Source organism: Monodon monoceros, unplaced genomic scaffold, assembly GCF_005190385.1.
Source record: "Monodon monoceros isolate NGI ecotype Baffin Bay Population unplaced genomic scaffold, NGI_Narwhal_1 Super_Scaffold_14, whole genome shotgun sequence".
Classification (NCBI taxonomy): domain Eukaryota; kingdom Metazoa; phylum Chordata; class Mammalia; order Artiodactyla; family Monodontidae; genus Monodon; species Monodon monoceros.
Genome location: NW_021703770.1, coordinates 33338000 through 33357300, shown reverse-complemented (window position 1 = coordinate 33357300; position 19301 = coordinate 33338000). Strand labels below are relative to the sequence as shown.

General features: G+C 40.5%; 1 protein-coding gene across 5 annotated transcripts in view; it reads right to left on the bottom strand.

Moving 5' to 3' along the window:
- The window catches only part of ANKRD46 (ankyrin repeat domain 46), a 61085-nt gene that overhangs the window by 14797 nt on the left and 26987 nt on the right, over positions 1-19301 (bottom strand). For 2 of the 5 annotated variants that reach the window (XM_029222850.1, XM_029222851.1), the window contains exons 3-5: positions 18306-18642; positions 16975-17133; positions 10761-11613 (exon numbers count right to left, since the gene is read on the bottom strand). In XM_029222850.1, coding sequence (XP_029078683.1) covers positions 11397-11613; positions 16975-17133; positions 18306-18616 — 687 coding nt within the window. In that variant the 5' untranslated portion in view covers positions 18617-18642 and the 3' untranslated portion in view covers positions 10761-11396. Of the gene's footprint in view, positions 1-912; positions 1219-3360; positions 3914-10760; positions 11614-16974; positions 17134-18305; positions 18643-19301 lie in introns of those variants that run through there. The other 3 variants (XR_003793550.1, XR_003793549.1, XM_029222852.1) reach the window with 3 other exon arrangements.

Sequence of the window (19301 nt, the reverse complement as noted above, 5' to 3'; positions counted from 1 at the left end):
GGACCTGGAAAGCACAAGGCCTATTTTGTTCTTGCCCTCAGATCTCTCAACACTCAGAGGGAAGGGTTCTGCAGCTTCTCAGCTACAAGACCCTCGGCTTCCTTACAGAACCCTACAGGAGGGTTCTGGGGGGATTGGCAGCAACTGTGATGCACATCCTCTTGAGCTAATAAGGAAGGTATTACTTAATGAAAGCTCAAAGAAGAGGGGAAGCCATCCGGTCATCTGCAAACCCAATCAGCCAGCACCTGAGGGCCTGACCAATCACAAGAGAACAGAAGCTGTCCTCTCCTTCTGCAAATAAAAGCTTTTTAAAGTGGAGGTAGTTCTAGGTAGCAGTTGGCCTTACGGGGAAGCAGTCGCATAATTATGCTTATTATTGAGAGTCACTGCTCACCAGGCCCCACTCTGAGCCTCTGACATGCGTTGTCTCCTTCAGCCTCCGGTTACTGTTACTATTGTCAGCTAACAGTCGATGACCCTGAGGCTGGGAATAGGGGGTGCGTAACCCGCCCAAGGCCACCCAGTTCTAACGGTCCAAACCAGGTCTGCCTGACTCCAAGGCCCAGGTGTTTCACCGTCACACCATTTTGCCTACTGGTCACAAAAAGAAGCTGACTGTGCAAAGGTGTGCCTTGTTTATTTTGTTTTCATATGAATCTGGTAAATGGTAGGGCAGGGAGATGTGTGTGTGTGTGTGTGTGTGTGTGTGTGTGTGTGTGTGTGTGTGTCCCTTGGGTGCTGAAGGTGGGGCACCTCATCTCCTCCTTTCATATCCATTGTTGCCAGTTGGAAGCACCATGTCGACTCTCTGTTACAACTTATTTTACCTGAATTAAATGATCAAGAAATATCATATATCCATACATATTTTAAAAGGCTGACATTTAAAATAAGTTGACAGTCCATATTTATTCCACAGCTGAGAACGTTACTTGAGCAGCTGTAAGCCAGGGAACCAAAACTGGACCACTGTCTGGGTCATTAGGACTCCATTAAAGGCAATAAAGAATTTCAACCAGCAGGAGAAAAAGGGTACAGCCACGTAACTTTGGAATTGGAATAATTTCTTTCTAATAAGAATAAGCCTCGGGCTTCCCTGGTGGCGCAGTGGTTGAGAATCTGCCTGCCAATGCAGGGGACACGAGTTTGAGCCCTGGTCTGGGAAGATCCCACATGCCGCGGAGCAACTGGGCCCGTGAGCCACAGTTACTGAGCCTGTCAACAAGTAAAAACAAATAAAACACTATTTAAAAAAAAAAAGAATAAGCCTCTTGATTTAATAGAAGTTGTATTCTAAGCAGGGGCAGACGTTTAGTTTGTAGAAAGAGAATTGTAATTTAGGGGAGTGGAAGCTCCAGGCCCCTTCTACTCATAGCATTATTTGAGTCAGGACCAGAGAACAAGATAATTGCTTGCCTTCCAAGTCTCAATCTCTCTTTCCTCTAACTACAGCTCGAGACTAGGGCAGGGCAGGCCTTGGAAAGGTACAGGGTTTGTCAAAGGAGAAATAAGAAAGGGCATTGCTTCTCTGTGTTGGAGGCCGGGGCTGCCACTTTCCAGAATGGGAATTCCAGAATGACTGAAGGTTTGTTGACTGAGGACCTAGTGTGTTCCCATACCATGGACCAGCACATATATTTTGAAGATCGTAGAAGTATAGTGGGTTTCTAAGCTCAGCCAAGAAAACATTTTTGTAGTTAGGCAAGATGATGTCATGACAGCACCAACATAATCACAGATACAAAAACCAGGAGTGAAAAGTTTCATGCTTCCTAAACAGAAAACAAGCTCAGTTAGAAAGAAAATATAAGCTTCCATAATTCTCATTTCCAAGTTAGCAACAAGAACACTTCTATTAGAGGAATCCCTTCGAAAAGAATTTAGCAAATGTGGCCACTAACATCTGGATCTTTTCTCACGGAACTCAGTGGAAATCACCCTCTTGAGTCTTACAAGGTGCGCATTTGGAATTTTTAAATGTCACAGGTGTTTATAAAGGTACTTCCCTTCCCAATGTATACCTGAGATGGGACAGTTCAGAGGTTATGAGCCGGGGCATTTCCCTTCTCCCTATCATTGGAGAGGTCTCTGGGCTCTACTGATGGCTGAGAGGCTCCTTTACTGAGGAGGGGCTCACAGAGCTAATGAGATGATGCATGGAAGGTTCTATAAGGCCACTGGTATGAAAAATAATGGATGAGGGCTGTAATTAATAAAGCAATTATTAAAGCAGTTATGTTTTCCAGTATAACTACAGCCTGCACCATCTGATCCAAACTATAACTTAAACTAAAATAACAAATGAATGTGGATAGTTCAGTAAGGTGAAATACAGAACTGATTAAATGTCTCCCCTCCCCAAATCAGGGGCTCTACTAAAATAAAGGAGAATCACCCAAGCCTAAACTTACAGAATAAGAATTTAGGGAACCTTACATTTTATTTTCTCCTAAATTTGAGTCAGAGTCTGAAAGCACAGCCTGTGCTGATGGAATTGTACTAACTAGGACTTACCCGAAGTAAGTTACAGCTTTTAGCCAGCTTTCTGTGCCAGTAACCTAGAAACTATTTCAAAACCTATTTTTGTTTCTTAGGGGCTGAAATTTCAGTGCAACAGTCCGGCCAACTCCAACCCAGAGTCTTCAAATTTAGAAATTAATCCCCAAAGAAAGGGAATATTAATTTTTATTGTCACAAAGAATAACCTTCTCATAGCCCAATTACAGGAAGAAACAACTATCTCTGCAATGCCGCACTTCTAAATACTTGCAATTTATAGCATGAAGATGCGAGAGAATTAGGCTAGCAATTATCCTTGAACCTCCAAAACAAGGAATTTGGCTTATGGACACACACAAAACGTAAGCATTCTGTAGTGCTAACACTGCATACCATATAATTTTAAAAGCCCATCAAGGGGTACTGTAAAAAAAAGAGAAAAAGAAAACAACTAAAATTTGCTGAAATATATTACTCATAAAATAATATACGTACACATTAATTTGTAATGATTCCAGCAAATAAAAAAATTATCCATTTATTACTATTTTTTTAAATCTCAGGAATAGATTTACTATTGCACATTTCAAGTTGGAATTATCCTTGGTCAGAGCTTATTATTAAGTTGATCCTCAGACTAACTGGACATGAAAAAAGTAACCCGGAAGTAAAACAAAACAAAACCTTTGGGAAAAGAAAGGGGGGAGAAGAGTCTAGTGAATACACCTAAAATGAGCGATTCCTAAGCAGATACAGTGATAGCATTATCCTGGTGTAGGTTATTTTCCTATCTTCACACATTTCTCTCTTTAGAGATGCTTCCAAAGATGTGGGAAAGGACACACAGGAACACTTATTGAACAGCTCAATTAACACCCACAAGACATCCCTGACACACTAGGGAACCAGGCAGTGAGTGAATGGCCTTGTTAAATAAATACCATCAGGCAGGGCATGTTATAACTCTAGGGCTTGAGTTTACAAATGGTCCTGTAACCATCAATCTCCTAACTTGAATGAAAAGCAAGTAGCAGACAGTAGTATTGAAGAAATAGTTGTTCTAGTAAGAAGTACTGTGGGGAATTCCCTGGCGGTCCAGAGGTTGAGACGCTGCGCTTTCACTGCCAAAGGCCCAGGTTCAATCCCTGGTCTGGGAACTAGGATCTCGCAAGCGATGTGGTGTGGCCAAAACAAAAAAACAACCACAAAAGTAGTAGTACTGTGACTTACCAGGGACACAGTGGTACTCTGGAACTTTCTACTTAGCTTCCTCACAGCATTTCCACGGTGTAAGGCACTTTATAGAGAAGTTCATTATTTGCTGCAGGTTTTTTTTTTTTTTTTTGAGAACTGAAAAGATTTCTCACTTAAAATGTTTATCAAGAGAAGATGATAGTTTATGGTGATTCTCCTGTTCATAAAAAAAAAAGGAGACTTGGGTGACAGGAAAATACATCCTTGGCTTATGACAGCATCAGCTTACTAAACAGCTCAGTATTTTGGTTAATTATTAAAATACACAGAACACAGTGCGAGGTTTATCTTTATGTATCTAACGCCAGATACTCACATTTTAAAATAACATTTAGAATAGCATGTGGGGGTTGGAGGGATGGAGACCATGCGAGTAAGGGGCAGTGTAGTTGAGGTAAGAGTACTAGAGTGGATTCACCTAACATTTCTGCCCCTTTCTTACTTGAGGGACCACAGTCATTAAGTTCTTCTTGGTCCTCTACCCTCTCCAGGTGATTTCTAATGGCCCCCTATCTCTAAAATTCTATGATTATAGTACTTGTTAATGTTGATTTTTCAGGCTTCACTCAAATGATTCACCAAAATGCTAGAATAGAACTAGGACATTTGATTTCCAAAGTTTAGACTAATACCTGCTTATTCAGCTGAACTCAAATCCTTTTCGGAACAAGGAGAGACATATAAATGAGGTAAACGAACAATTGCAGCCATGCCAAAAACCGTAACTGCATTTTGAATAGGAGGCCACAAACTATTTTTTCCAACTGCAAAAGGTCCATGCATTTTCTGTCATTAGTTTCCAGAAACTGACAGGTAGTTTTGTGGTAACTCTTTCAGTCCAAGCTCATAACTGTCTAATTAACTATCCATCCCCCCATCATGATCCAAAAATGATTTAAGGGGGCTTAAATAATACAGAATAGCATAAATTCAGAGTGAACATTTAGAATAGGAAAATAAAACTAAAGATGAAGATATAAAATAAACCAGGAATGAGGTTCTAATAAATCACCATAATGACCAGTATTACAATTGCTTCTGGTGGAACCCAAATTTGGCATTAAGCTTTTCAGCATCTGATGTGAAAGAGAGATTCTGCCTGATCAACTACATAATTCATAGAGAACATAAGATGGAAGTAAAGCTCAGCAGAAATGCAGTTATCTGTGGTTGTAAAAAGCAATCGGGGTCTTCATACTGAAGAGCTGTGCCAACAGCACGCTCAGTAACTTCCCTTAGAATAGATGCAGTGGTTAACACACTGGGCTAGTCCTCGAGACAATTCGTACTTCAAGATGATGGCACCACAACTAAGCAGACGGAGGCATCACAGCGCAACTGGTTAGAAGAGACTCCAGTCCTATCCTGTCAGACTTCAAACCCCAGCTCTGCCACTTAATAGCTGTGTGACCTGGGGCGTTTTTCCAACCTGCCTCAGGGTGACCTCATTGGCCCTGTGAGGTGGGGATACAACAGCAATTTGCTGAGGATTAAGTGAGTTAATAAGCACTGTTACAGTGTTACCACTTGATAACAAAGAGCTCAGTAAAAGCAAATGCGGTGGAAACTGCCTTAATACAGTTCCACAGCTAGCACTACCCCGACCCGACGAGCCCAAGGTAGATTTGAGAACAGTGCTGTCCAAAAGAAGTTTCTGCAAAAATGCTGTCCAGTACACCAGCCTCTTGTGGCTACTGAACACTAGAAATGTGGCTAGTTTTGTTAAATGTAAAATGGAGCTGGGTTTCAGGCTCAGATAACTGTGCTAAAGAAGAACTGAATTTCTAATTTAATTTAAATTAATTTGAGTAGCCACAGTGATGAGTGGCTACCACACCAGACAGCACAGAAACAGAAAATCTCCATCATTGCAGAAAATTTGGACACTGCTGACCTACAAGGGCTTCCAAGGAATACTCTCTTAATACTGCTATCAGCTAAGTTTTTGAGGAGTATTAGGCAACAAGAACTCCAGATTGTATTATTCCTTGACATCTAACTGGAGCGTGACCAAACCTCTGTTGCCTAATGAGCACAGACCCCTATGCCTTACGTGGAGCTGTCCGTTTGTGATGTAAAATGAACAGAATGAACACATGAGCGACTGAGCAGAGTGCCAGCCTATCTGCACTTTGAGGGAAGCCAAGGAGGTACCCATAGCAAGGCCAAGATCCTCCCTAGAAAACTGTTTTGAATCGACTTCAGAGCTCAAAGGCATGGGCCTGATCCCAAAGTCCTACTTCATCTAGCACAGCTGGGACTGTTTCAGCTTGAACAATTTTAAAAGGTTTAACCAGATGCTGGCTTCTTTTCTTCTCCCCAGTGTTCTATTGACTTTGAGAAATGCTACTTCCTGGTGTACCCTCCAAGATAAACTACTAGGAAAAGGTATACCAAGATGACTAAAAGAAGCTCTAGTATACATCCCAGATAAAAGTGAGTAACAACTGCTGAAATAAAATGATTTAATATAAATCATGTAATATAAAGGAAAAATAAAGGGAAAGTAATTGATAACAAAGTGTGCACTTCAATATGTGAAGACCCAGGCACAGCTACACTAGAAGAAACAGTGACGTCATCAGCAGCCACACAGAGAATTATATGGGGGACTCAGTTATCACCAGCAACACCGTCTTCAATAACAAGATTTCTTGGAAGAGGTATGATTCCTGGTCATTGAACAAAACAGAGTAGAATCTCCCCGCAATTATCTTGTGGTTGTATTCTTAGAAAATTCAGGGTATATTAAAACCGTATGAAAAAATACTTTAAAATGTAAAATGGAGTTAGGGTTTAGGCTCGGATAACAAACTTAAAAAAAAAAAAAAAAAACCACCCATATGAATGACCAGCAGAACATTCAAGAATCATGTGGGATGTGGAATGATTCTTTGTTGTGCTAAACTGCCCCATGTTCTGTAAGACATAAAACATCTACGGGCCCTGCCCACTTACTGCCAGAAGCACCTCCCATCATTTCTAAAACAATTGGTCCAAGCCAATCACATTAATCCTACCAACCCCACCCTCCCCGATGACTGATCCATCAAGCTAGGCCTAGTAAATCAGTGCATGGCATTGGCTGGTTTGAGAATAGGGTACACGATGTAATGTCGGCCAATGAAACCAAGAGGAAGTCGGCTGGGGACTCGGCAGGAAAGTTTCCTAGGAGAACCCCAGAGGAAAGATGGTTTCTTTCTTCTTCTCTACATGGTCACAAATGCATGTCAGGCCTGAAAATTCTGGACTCATCTCAGATCCAGCTGGAGGATGAAACCAACAAACGGGAGGACAGCGCGAAAAGCAGAGGGTAACTGAGCTAGATTTGGATTATGTCACCCTTGGGGTCTACTCTACCTCTGGGCTTCCAGTTACATAAGTCAATACATTTCCTATGGTTTAAGCCACTTTGAATTTGGATTTTGGCTTCTTGCAGCTGAAACCACTTTGATACATTCACAAACAATTTCACAAGTCAAAGACTGAGGTCTGGTTAAAATAAAACAACAACAACAACAAAAGGTGACTATTGTTTCTGGACTTCTAATACCATGTGGTAAAATAGAGAGCAACTATGCTTTTTTTTTAAAAAACCTGTGGTAAATGTGAGGCAGGCTATACTAGTGGAAAGCCTGCATGCTCTTGCATAAAGAAGCCAGGGGTACAAGACTCTAGCCCTTCCATCCAGTGGCAGGCATACTGCGGAAGAAGAATGGTCAGCACATTCACACATGCAGCCTGTTGGAGGAAACGTGTGAAAAGTACGTTTAAATCTGAAAAGAAAAAATACAGTTATTGTAAAAAAAAAAGTCTTTGTGTTCAAAGAGTTCTACAGGGTGCACTGTGAACAAATGGGAAAGGAAAAACAGACGAAGTCCCTGGTCTCATGAAACTTATCATCAAAAAGACCAAAAAAAAAAATTCAGTTGAGGACTTCCCTGGTGGTGCAGTGGTTAAGAATCCGCCTGCCAATGCAGGGGCCATGGGTTCGAGCCCTGGTCCAGGAAGATCCCACATGCCGCAGAGCAACTAAGCCCGTGCGCCACAACTACAGACCCTGCGCTCTAGAGCCCGTGAGCCACAACTACGGAAGCCCGCGTGTCTATTGCCCGTGCTCTGCAACGAGAAGCCACCACAATGAGAAGCCCATGCACCGCAACGAAGAGCAGCCCCTGCTCACCACAACTAGAGAAAGCCTGCGTGCAGCAACGAAGACCCAACGCAGCCAAAAAAAAAAAAAAAAAAAAAAATCCCACCAGGCTTTTAAAAAAAAAAAAATTCAGTTGACCCTTGAACAAGGGTTTTAAATGCATGGGTCCACTTATATCTGGATTTTTTTTCTTAAATACGTAGTACAGGGATTTCCCTGGTGGTCCAGTGGTAAAGAATCTGCCTTACAATGCAGGGGATGTGGGTTTGATCCCTGGTCGGGGAACTAAGATCCCACATGCCGCAGGGCAACTAAGCCCCTGCGTCACAACTACTGAGCCCGCGGCCTCAACTAGAGCACACATGCTGCGAACTACAGAGCCCACGCACCCTGGAGCCTGTGCACCACAGCTAGAGAAGAGGAAACCCGCGCAGCACAACAAAGGGCCTGCGCGCCACAACGAAAGATCCTGCACGCCTCAACAAAGATCCCAGGTGCCGTAACTAAGACCCAGCCACAGCCAAAAATAAATAAATAAATAATAAATAAATCTTAACAAAAGATACGTCGTGCAGCACTGCAAGATCATCAACTGTTGGCTGAGTCTGCAGGTGCAGAACCATAGATACCAAGGGCCCCCTGTCAACTTACTCGCCGATTTCAGCTGTGCGGTGGTCAGTGCCCCTACTTCCTAGTAACCCCTGCAGTGTTCAAGGGTCAACTGTACCTGTTTACTGAGTACGGTAAGTGATGAGGAATGACAGGGAGAGAAGTGGGCAGTCAGATACGTTTAACTATGTTAGGTTTTCTGAACATGCCAGGGACTGAGCTTCAATATGAAGGGTTAGTAATCCTGGGAGGATGTGGAAAAATGGTGCATTATAGGAGGAGGAAAAGATAAATATTTCGAAACAGGAGTGAACATTTTAGTAACAGGTGTTGCTGAGACGGCAGTAGGCAAGATTCTAGATGGTTCCACTACCAGACTCATGACAGACAGCAGGGCAGGAGGAAAAGGCAAACTTATAATTGGGGACAGAGCCTGAATGTGGAATCCCTATTCCACTATGTCCTAGCTGTCTGATATTGGACAAGTTACTTAAACCTCCTAGTGTCAGTTTCCTCATCTTATAAAATGGGGAAATACAGCAGGGGTGGGGTGAACATAAGGAGGAAGTGAGATGAGGCACGTGAACTGACCTGTAAAATTGGGAGGTGCTTAATCATGGTAGTTATTATCATGCTTAAGTCCAAAAGCAATTCACCCAAATTAGTGTCAGAACATTTATAAGGCTAACATACGTGAAACGTGATATACCTATTACATCAGGTTTGAAAAAAAAAACCTTTGTTTTTATGAACAGCCAATTGGAACCCATTTAAAAAAATCCTAAATTAAAAGAAAAACAATGATACCTAAGCAAACAGATTGTGATTAAGAGATTATAAATACGTTTATTGGTAGTATTACTGAATACTGAATGCAGAGAATAGAATACAAAGAAATCAGCACTTAAAAGGAAACATAAATCTTTAAAAAATGCAATATATTTACATACATGTTAACCAATTTTGCACATCTGTTTAGAGTTACAAACAAAAGCAAAGCTAATTCCAAAGCTTTTAATCTGAATATACTTTGATTTTGAGTTTTAGTGTTCTCCATTCTAACATCCAGGGTTTGCTGTATTTACACCAAGTATGATTAATTTTGTTTGTATCTAACCTAAAAGCAAGATGCTATGAGCTGATCCTGAGGCAGCCACGTAAATCAGGAATTTTAGAACAGCTCTTTAAGACAGGATAAAGTCACATGGAAGAAAAATGCCTCAATCCTAGATATATAAATGCAAAAGAGAAAATATTAAGAAGCAAAAAGAATCACAGAAATACCAATTCTGCTTTAAATTATAATTTCTAATTCTAGCAACAATTCAACTAGCGGTAGCTTAGATGACTTATGTTCTAAAAAATAAAACCATTAGTTCTTTCACTATAATTTTCTGACTACACCCAATGAATAATTCTCAAGTCTTCATATCCTTTTTTAACAACCCAAGAATATGACTTAAACATAGCAGAATCATTAACAAAAGAGGCCTTCAAACAACTGCTAAAAGCTGCAATACAGTTTGGGGGCCATATTTCAATTTACATAATATTAGCATTCAGAAAGAGTTTGACACCTAGTACAATAGAGTTCAACACTGTTAATTCAGAAATACACCATCCATTCTTGCCATCAGAGAACAACTGACATGTATGGGATTGTCACCACAATTCTAACAGGGCCTCTAAACAGGACTGCACATAAAATGAAAAAATTATGAACTATGATACAATTGTGGCAACACAGCTAGCTTATAGAACTGAATTTTTCACCATAATAATAGTGCTACAGAATTACAGTGACGTTTAAACATCAGAATTATTTTCCCCTGCTAACTACTGAGTAGAGAAAGTTTTCTGACTGCATTTTTGATGAATAGAATATCTCTGAAATAAGCACTAGGGGAAATTGACAAATGAACAAAATGAACTCAAGTTCATTCGTCACAGATATCAACAACAAGCAAAGCAGCTTAGAAAAAAATCAAAATTATCCTAAAAACAAATAAATATAAGATCAAATCAGGGCTTCCCTGGTGGCGCAGTGGTTGAGAGTCCGCCTGCCGATGCAGGGGACACGGGTTCGTGCCCCAGTCTGGGAAGATCCCACATGCCGCGGAGCGGCTGGGTCCGTGAGCCATGGCCGCTGAGCCTGCGCGTCCGGAGCCTGTGCTCCACAACGGGAGAGGCCACAACAGTGAGAGGCCCGCGTACGCAAAAAAAAAAAAAAAAAAAAAAAAAGATCAAATCAGTCATTTTTGAGGAAACTACAGCTCATTTTCAAAAGTTCTGTTTGGTATGTGACTAGACTTGAAAATATTAAAACAAACCAAGCATTCCAAAAATACTGATTTGCTCTACACAGGATTTGAAAAAAGCACTTCAAGTTTTAAGCTGAATGCTTCATTCTCCCCTAGCCCCCGCCCCCAATATTCCCCAGAGGGAGTAAATAAAAAGAGAAAAGCAGCTCTTGCAAAAATAAACAAAAACAAAACAAAACTACCAACCAAAACTAATCATATAAGACAAACTTCAAACACTTCACTTTAGTTGGTCTTGTGTTAGGGTAAGATTTCTGTAGCAAGGATTTCCTAGTCTCATCCTCTATCTCTCATTCTTTAGTCACTTCCATGTTTTTATCAAACAAGGCTATGCAGAGCCTTTCCTAAGAAGTCAGGCTGAGTTGGAGGTAGCTTTAGGACAGTATACTTGACTACAGTATGTAGTTAGTTCTTCTACAAGGATTACAATGTGTAAAACTGCAAAAAGAAAAAATGTACAGCCCTCACTGCCTTGCACCAAGAGAAAACTTTGAGAAACTGAGAACAAACAACGGAAGCCAGGACACTGGCATCTGCCTCCTCTCCCATGGGCTCTTCTAATGCACCAGTTCAGGCTGGTTTTCCACGAAGGGTAGCACCCCACTCACATAGTAAGCGATGCCAAGAGACAGCAGAGCAATGACAAAGATCAAGAGCAACACCCTCCAGAAGCCCAGATCCTCTACAAACTCCTGCCATGTGGTTCGGAAGCTGGACAGGACCCCCTCACCTTGCTGCAGGTTGGGATTGAGGAGGGAATGGCTTTCCATGGCACTGCGAGAGAAGCAAAGGGAAAAGAAAGGGCATGAAACAACACATTTCAAAAACATAAAACCATAGGAACTGCATTGTTTAGAAAAGACCAACCTTAAAATACAATATTTACAAGAAGAAAACTGACATACATATATATATATATATTCTCACCCATTTGTGTACTGATTTATATACGTGCAGGTATCTGGACAATCTAACTTTAACTATAAACTGCTAAACAGTAATGATTATGTTTCTTGGTTTAGTATCTAGAAGAGTCAGTTAAAAATCCTTTTCTAATAAAAACGTCCCAAGCAGAAGTCTTGAAGTAGGTCAAATGAGTTGTTTCCACCAGGTACTAAAGCAAAACACATTTTGGTTATTTGAAATTTAGAATTCAACACGATGATTCAAAATCTGAGAACTCATGTTAATGGAAATAAGCAAAGACGGGCAAGTCTAAAAAACTGTTCTATAAAGTATGTGAATCTTAAAGTGAAAAGGGAATTTTTATTAATTTAGTTCAATAATCTGACCAATGAAGGAATTCCTTCTTTAAACTGTAATACTCTAGTAATGCATGCTTACTCTTCAGTCTATTGTGCACTTGGACAGGGCTAACCATTAGGAATTCCTCTTAATAGGTTCCTCCTACTGGTTTTAGTTCCATCTTGTACAATAACACAAAATACGTTTATTTCTCTTCTATATAAAGGCTGAGTCTACTTGAAAATAAGGTAGCACAAATACCATAAAAACACTGATTCAGGTTTTCGTAACTATATAAGCAAGAAATATGACCACTACAAATAGAGTATATCTGACATTGGTATTTGGAAGGCTGCACAGTGATGAATTTGAAGCTCTAAGGGATTAGCACCCACAATTATGTCACAACATACAGGACCAACAACAGGGTATCATTTAGATTAAAGCCACAATGACCATAATCACAGGTATCAACTATCTACCGCTGTTATTATCCTTCCTAAACTCCTTCTCTTCATATTCTTCCAACCATCTTGGGACAGAACAATGGAAACAGCACAAAACAATGTCTTAAGAGCCTGGTTCATCATGCAAAATTGACAGTGTTTTTTTTTTTTTTTTTTTTTTGGTAACCTATAACTTTATTTTACTTCTTGACACTGTTAAACAAAGGCACTTCAGCGTTTACTGGCATTTAGAGTCTTCTCTAATCATGGGAAGGTGATTTCTTAATGGGCGAATCTGTTTGACATCCAAACTTTTTTTAATATTTATCTTCTGAATAGGAGAAGACATTTTCAATGGGAATCTACAACAACACAAAAATTTAAAGAAAACTCAAGCAAGTTCAGAAATAAGATTAGAACTTTAAGAAGTTCAGGAGAGGTTAATTTTGACTTACATGAAATTTATTGACTACGTCTGAGTCAACATGCTCTCATACTTAAAAGTGTTAGATATACAGGTATCCCCCATTTTTTGAAAGTTTGCTTTATGCCTCCTCACTTTTAAGAAACATCTACAATACTACCAGTATTTGCTAACTGAAAGTAATCCCAAGAGGATTTTTGCTTTCATACGAAAAAAGGCGAAAAGCAAAAACAGTGTTTAATGTTTATTTTGCAGGAAGAGTGGCACCACCAAGCTCCTTCCCCAGGAACTACACGCAGCATCTCAGCATCCAGCTGCAATATCCTTGAACTGTGTCTGTGAGCATCTGTGCTTTATCTCGATTTATTTTGTGCATCCATTAGTAAGATGAGTCCTAAGGCAATTGCTTTATGCCATCTCGGCTTAAGGAAAGGTTTCCTAGGAACACTCTACTTTTGGATAGCGGCGGGTGGGGTAGGGACCTGTAAAATGAGAATTCAGTTGCACGTTCTCTAGGAGCCCATGAAGTTTTGCCAATCAGAACTGTCTGTAGCAACCTGATCCAATGAAGTGTTTTCTACTGTCTAGGAAATACCTGATTCTAGCATGATGGTCTGTGTGTGCATGTGTAATCTTTTTTGTACATGTGTCACCTACACTGTCTCTGTCATCCCATACCTACAGAATAAAAAGGAACTAAATTAAACTTAGGATATAAGGGGGTGTGGGGAAATGTTTTTCATCAACTTGACTGATAGGCCCTTAAGAAGTTATGCTATGTTTCAGGGAATCATAAGGGGACTGGAAAACACTAAATACATTCAAAATCTTGCTTTATCTCCTGTTCTAGAAAAGGCTAATCATTACACAGCTATGCCACAATGCCATGTACTAGCCAATCCCTTTAAACTTTTCCCCCACTTTTTTTATTTTTTAAAAAATATTTATTTGGTTGCACAGGGTCTTAGTTGTGGCAGGTGGGCTCCTTAGTTGTGGCTCGCAGGCTCCTTAGTTGCAGCTCACCAGCTCCATAGTTGCAGCACGTGGGCTCCTTAGTTGTGGCATGCAACTCTTAGTTGCAGCATGCATGTGGGATCTGGTTCCTTAACCAGGGATCAAACCCAGGCCCCCTGCACTGGAAGCATGGAGTCATATCCACTGTGCCACCAGGGAAGTCCCTCCCTCACTTTTTTAAAATTGATGTAATTCATGTACTATAAAATTCATCTTTTTAAAGTATGTGATTCAGGGGCTTCCCTGATGGTGCAGTGGTTAAGAATCTACCTGCTAATGCAGGGGACACAGTTTCCATCCCTGGTCCGGGAAGATCCCATATGCCACGAAGCAACTAAGCCCATGCGCCACAACTACTGAGCCTGTGCTCTAGAGCCCGCAAGCCACAACTTCTGAGCCCACACGTCACAACTACTAAAGCCAGTGCGCCCTAGAGCCCACGCGCCACAATTACTGAGCCCGTGTGCTGCAACTACTGAAGCCCACTTGCTCTAGGGCCCACATGCCACAACTACTGAGCCCGCATGCTGCAACTACTGAAGCTTGTGTGCCTCAAGCCCATGCTCCGCAACAAGAGAAGCCACCACGATGAGAAGCCCGCGCGCCACAATGAAGAGTAGCCCCTGCTCGCTGCAACTAGAGAAACCCTGCACACAGCAACAAGTAAAATTTAAAAAATTAAAGTACATGATTCAGTGGTTTTTAGTAAATTCGCAAAGTTGTAGAACCATCTCCACTATCTAATTTTAGAACATTTGGTCGCCTCTATAATAAACTCTGTACCTTCAGCAGCCACTTCCCACTGCCCCTTCCCCTGCTCCTGGCACCACTACTTTCTATTTGCTGATTATGGACACTTCATATAAATGGAATCATATGATATTTGGCCTTTTGTGCCTGGCTTCTCTCATGTAGCATGTTTTCAAAGCTCATCTGCGTTGTAGCACATATCAGTATTACATTCCTTTTTATGGTGGAATAATGTTTCACTAGATGGATAGATGACAGTTTGTTTATCCACTCATCATCGATGGACTTTTAGGTGGTTTCCACCTTTTGGTTATTATAAATAATGCTTCTATGAAATTCATGTACAAGTTTTTGTGTGACATGTGTTTTCAATTTTCTTGGGTGTATACCTAAAAGTAGAATTGTTGGGTCGTATGGTAATTCTGTGTAACTTTTTGAGGAGCTGCCAGACTGTCTTCCACAGCAGCTATGCTATTTTACATTCCCACCAGCAATGTATGACGGCTCGAATTTTTTCACATCATTGCCAGTACTTGTTGTTGTCCATCTTTTTGATTGTAGCCATCCTATTGGGTATAAAGTGGTATTTCACTGTGGTTTTGATCTGCATTTTCCCTAATAACCAGTGATGCTGCTTTAAGCTTTTTAATTTAAGCTTCAACCACACCTTCCTACCATGACACTGAAGGGCAGGAGTAAGATAGGACAACTAGGTAGTACAAGTATTAATAATTCAATTTTCAAAGAACAGGCTTTACATAATGCCGTAAATAATGCAAATTCTCATGCTGAAGTGCAATGGCAGGTACGTGAAAGAAGTAGGAATAAATACTTCATATTGCATTGCTCAAATGACTAATCACTTCTTAGTTAATAAATAATCACAACTGAGGCAAAATAAAGTATATTTCTAATAAAGAGATGCCAAGAAATTGGCTATTAACAAAATATACCAAGCAAAGTCCTGAATATATACCAAGAAAATGCACATTCTCGGACATTTTTCACAGTAAAGAAGCTTAAAGTAGTTTTGAAAATAAATTTTAAGTTATTTTGCAAGAACATGATCTTTAATAAAAAACAGATAACTCAATGTTATTGAATTGCTTATAGCATCTTGACTGCCAATCCAGAGCACACAGGTGAAAGAAGGGCTTGCCAATGCACCTCTGGCTTCTTATTTTATGTACTTGCCAGCCTTCAGTGATAACTCATAAGGAGCATGCACTGTTCTAGAAGTAAAACTGTTTAATTTCTTTGGACAATAATAAGTATTTGTAACAAACAAAATAATCCTAAACTTGAGAGTAGAATTAATGGTCCCCAAGGAGTACACCAGGCAGTCCACGAAGAGGGAGGAAAGGAGTCACGGGCACAGAAGAATCAAATTAAGGGTGAACTATGAAAAACAGAGGATTTCATCTGGAACTCACGGAAACAATGATCTCAACAGTCTAAGTGGACCATATGCTCCTAATTCCAAGTCTTGGTCAATCTGCTACTGGGTCAATAGCTACTGAGGGCCCTAGTCCACTGAAAATTGTGGGAGGAGACTATAAAGCTCATCATCCTTCCTCCCCTGTAATACCTGGAAAGCTTAAACTCCATGGTGGTCAACCAAACTACATGCTAGTACAACTAAGTCTGGCCTAGAGACTTTACCTGTTGAGCCCATGATGCCAGAGAAAAGATGCCTGGTCACCTTTCCAGAGCTCCCTGAACTATGTTCTAAACTGCTTCTAGATGAGAAATGATGAGATATTTGAGACCCTGTCAGTCACTACATCTTAGCTTCAATTACTTACAGGAGCCCAAATTTCATTTGTTCTGTCTCATGTAAAAGTCACTTTCACATCACTGAACTGTGTATGTGTTAAGTCTTGTCTTACTCTCCTCCTGTTTTACTTTTCCTCAGCACTTTAATTCCCTACCTTTGAAAGGTAGCTTTTTGGTCTTTTCTAATACTGTCCAAGTTCTTGTCCTGACTTATCTTTCTCCTCCTTTTTCGAAATTCCATTCTTTTTGTGATCTGTACTTAAATTCTCAGACTCCTGTTTCCCTCCCTCTTATTCAGCTCTTTTCACTTGTACTACCAATACAGCAGGCTGCCCTTGCCCAGTGGCTAACAGAACATTCTGTGCATGTGGGCACATAGTACTTTCCGTTAATAGCTTTTCAATTGTAATCTGGAGCCATAAGGACTAATGTAAGTTCAAAGAAAGTATCAAAGCACTTTACTTGAAAGTATCAAAGCACCTTTCACTCTCAGCTGTCTGCATAGTCTCCAGTTTTGAGTGAGTTCCTCTGTTAAATCCTTTTACCTCCTGCTCTTCCAAAGATTCCAGCAATCGGATGACATCTTTATTCACTCCCCTGCGCTTTGCCAGAACCAGGGGTGTAGCACCTTGATGATTGCTAAAAAGTTCATAAAAATAAAGAGGTTATATTATACTGTTAGTAGCCATTTGTGTAGATCTCAGTGAGGAAGGCATGGGCCCCATTAACTCGAAATTAAAACCCAGAGCAGAACCAGCGGTTGAGGTGGAACCTGAATTTTGAGTTAACCTTTTTTTTTTTCCTTTTAGAGAAAAAGGAAAAAAAATATATACAGGCAAGAGTAGATAAATGAGAATAAATAAAAGAAAAGGAGGGCATCTTCCTAGAAATTAATTGGAAAATTCTAGATTCATCCTAATCTGACATTTATATATTTCATGAGAAGGGTGTATATATTTTTTAAATGTCTAAGAATTAAACAAACAACAAAAAAAAACACCCACGCTCAAAAGCAATCAAATAAGCTGCTTTGGTTCACCTAGCTATTTAACAACAGGAGAGAGCCCAAGTAACACTGAATCCTATAGTTAATTCCCACCACATCTTGTTCTGTAGCAGCAGAACCATTTACTGTCTTATTCGAATTTAGGGACACTAGAGCACCAATAAATTAGGGCAACATGAAACTGTGGCTTAAAGGTCAAGGTCACTTTTTAAAGTGGCCTGATCTTTCCCACTCAAGAGACGGAATCACTAAAACAAACCAAAAAAACCACTACTTCTTCAAATTGTTCAGTATCAAAAGGACTGTGAGCACCCCAGAGAGATTATGAAGCTAGCATGGTATATTATAGGACAGAAGGCAAACAAGCTTTGGAATCAGGTGGAACTAGGTTCAGATTCCAGCTGTGTGACCTTTGTTAAGTCATTTAACTCAAAATGCTTGTCTCAATTATTTCATCTATAAAATGAATACCTACCTTAAGAGTTATTCATTCTGAGGATTAAATGAGCTAAACACAGTATGTGCAGTGCCCAGGCTGTAATAGATTGTTGACAAGTGCCCTTGTCTTACAATACACAATTAATTAGTAGCAGAACCTAGCCACTATTTTCATAGAAAAACATACACTGCTTCAGCATAAATCTAGAAGTCAGCCTCTTGTTCCCTTATTCATTGTCCTCAATACCCTTCTGAACTTGCTGTGCTCAATCAGTGAGGAAACAAAATCAATGGACTCCAAGATTAGATCATTGGTTGACAGACTAATGGGAAGAAGTGACAAGACTTCAAAAACCACAGAACTTACCAAATATCAATTTTGAGTCCATTGGAAACTAAGAATTGAATAGTATCCACGTGGCCACAGAGATGAAGAGCTGTGTTTCCCTGATAATCTGTGGCCAGGAGATCAGCACCAAATTTATGTAATAACTGGCAGATGTCTACATTCCCTCGGGCTGCTGCGAGGTGAAGGCCTGTTCTGCCCCTGGTGTCACGAATATTTGGGTCAAAGCCACTTTCCAAAAGCCTCTTGGAGTAGTTAAAGTCTCCATCAATACAGGCTTGTAGCAGGGGCACATTAGTCTGAGAAGAATCATTCACAAAAACGTAGGACATTGTTCAGATGTGGTGACGGAATGTGCCTGTAATGAAATATGAGGTGAACAAGATTCAGAGAAGCCAACTAAATCAAGACAATGAAGTCATTTAGAAAAGCACTATTTCTTTTTCTTCTTGGCCTCCTGCCTCTAATAAATTACCTCACCAAACAGAAACAACAACAGAGTTATCAATTATTATTATTTTATTTTCCATTAAAATGTCTCATTTTTTTCATATCTGTTGAATCAAAATTGCAATTAAATTACCATAAAGCCATACTTCACTTTTCATCATATAAAAACACTGAGATTTTTTTTTTTGGCCACGCCACGCGGCACGTGGGTCTTAGTTCCCCAACCAGGGATCAAACCTGCATCCCCTGCATTGGAAGCATGGAGTGTTAACCACTGGACGGCCAGGGAAGTCCCTGGATTGAGATATTTTTAAAGTGAAGCAAAATATAAGTGCTTAGGGCTTCCCTGGTGGTGCAGTGGTTGAGAGTCCGCCTGCAGATGCAGGGGACACGGGTTCATGGCCTGGTCCGGGAAGATCCCACATGCCGCAGAGTGGCTGGGCCCGTGAGCCATGGCTGCTGAGCCTGCGCGTCCAGAGCCTGTGCTCCGCAACGGAAGAGGCCACAACAGTGAGAGGCCCGCGTACAGCAAAAAAAAAAAAAAAAAAAAAAAAAAAAAAAAAAAAG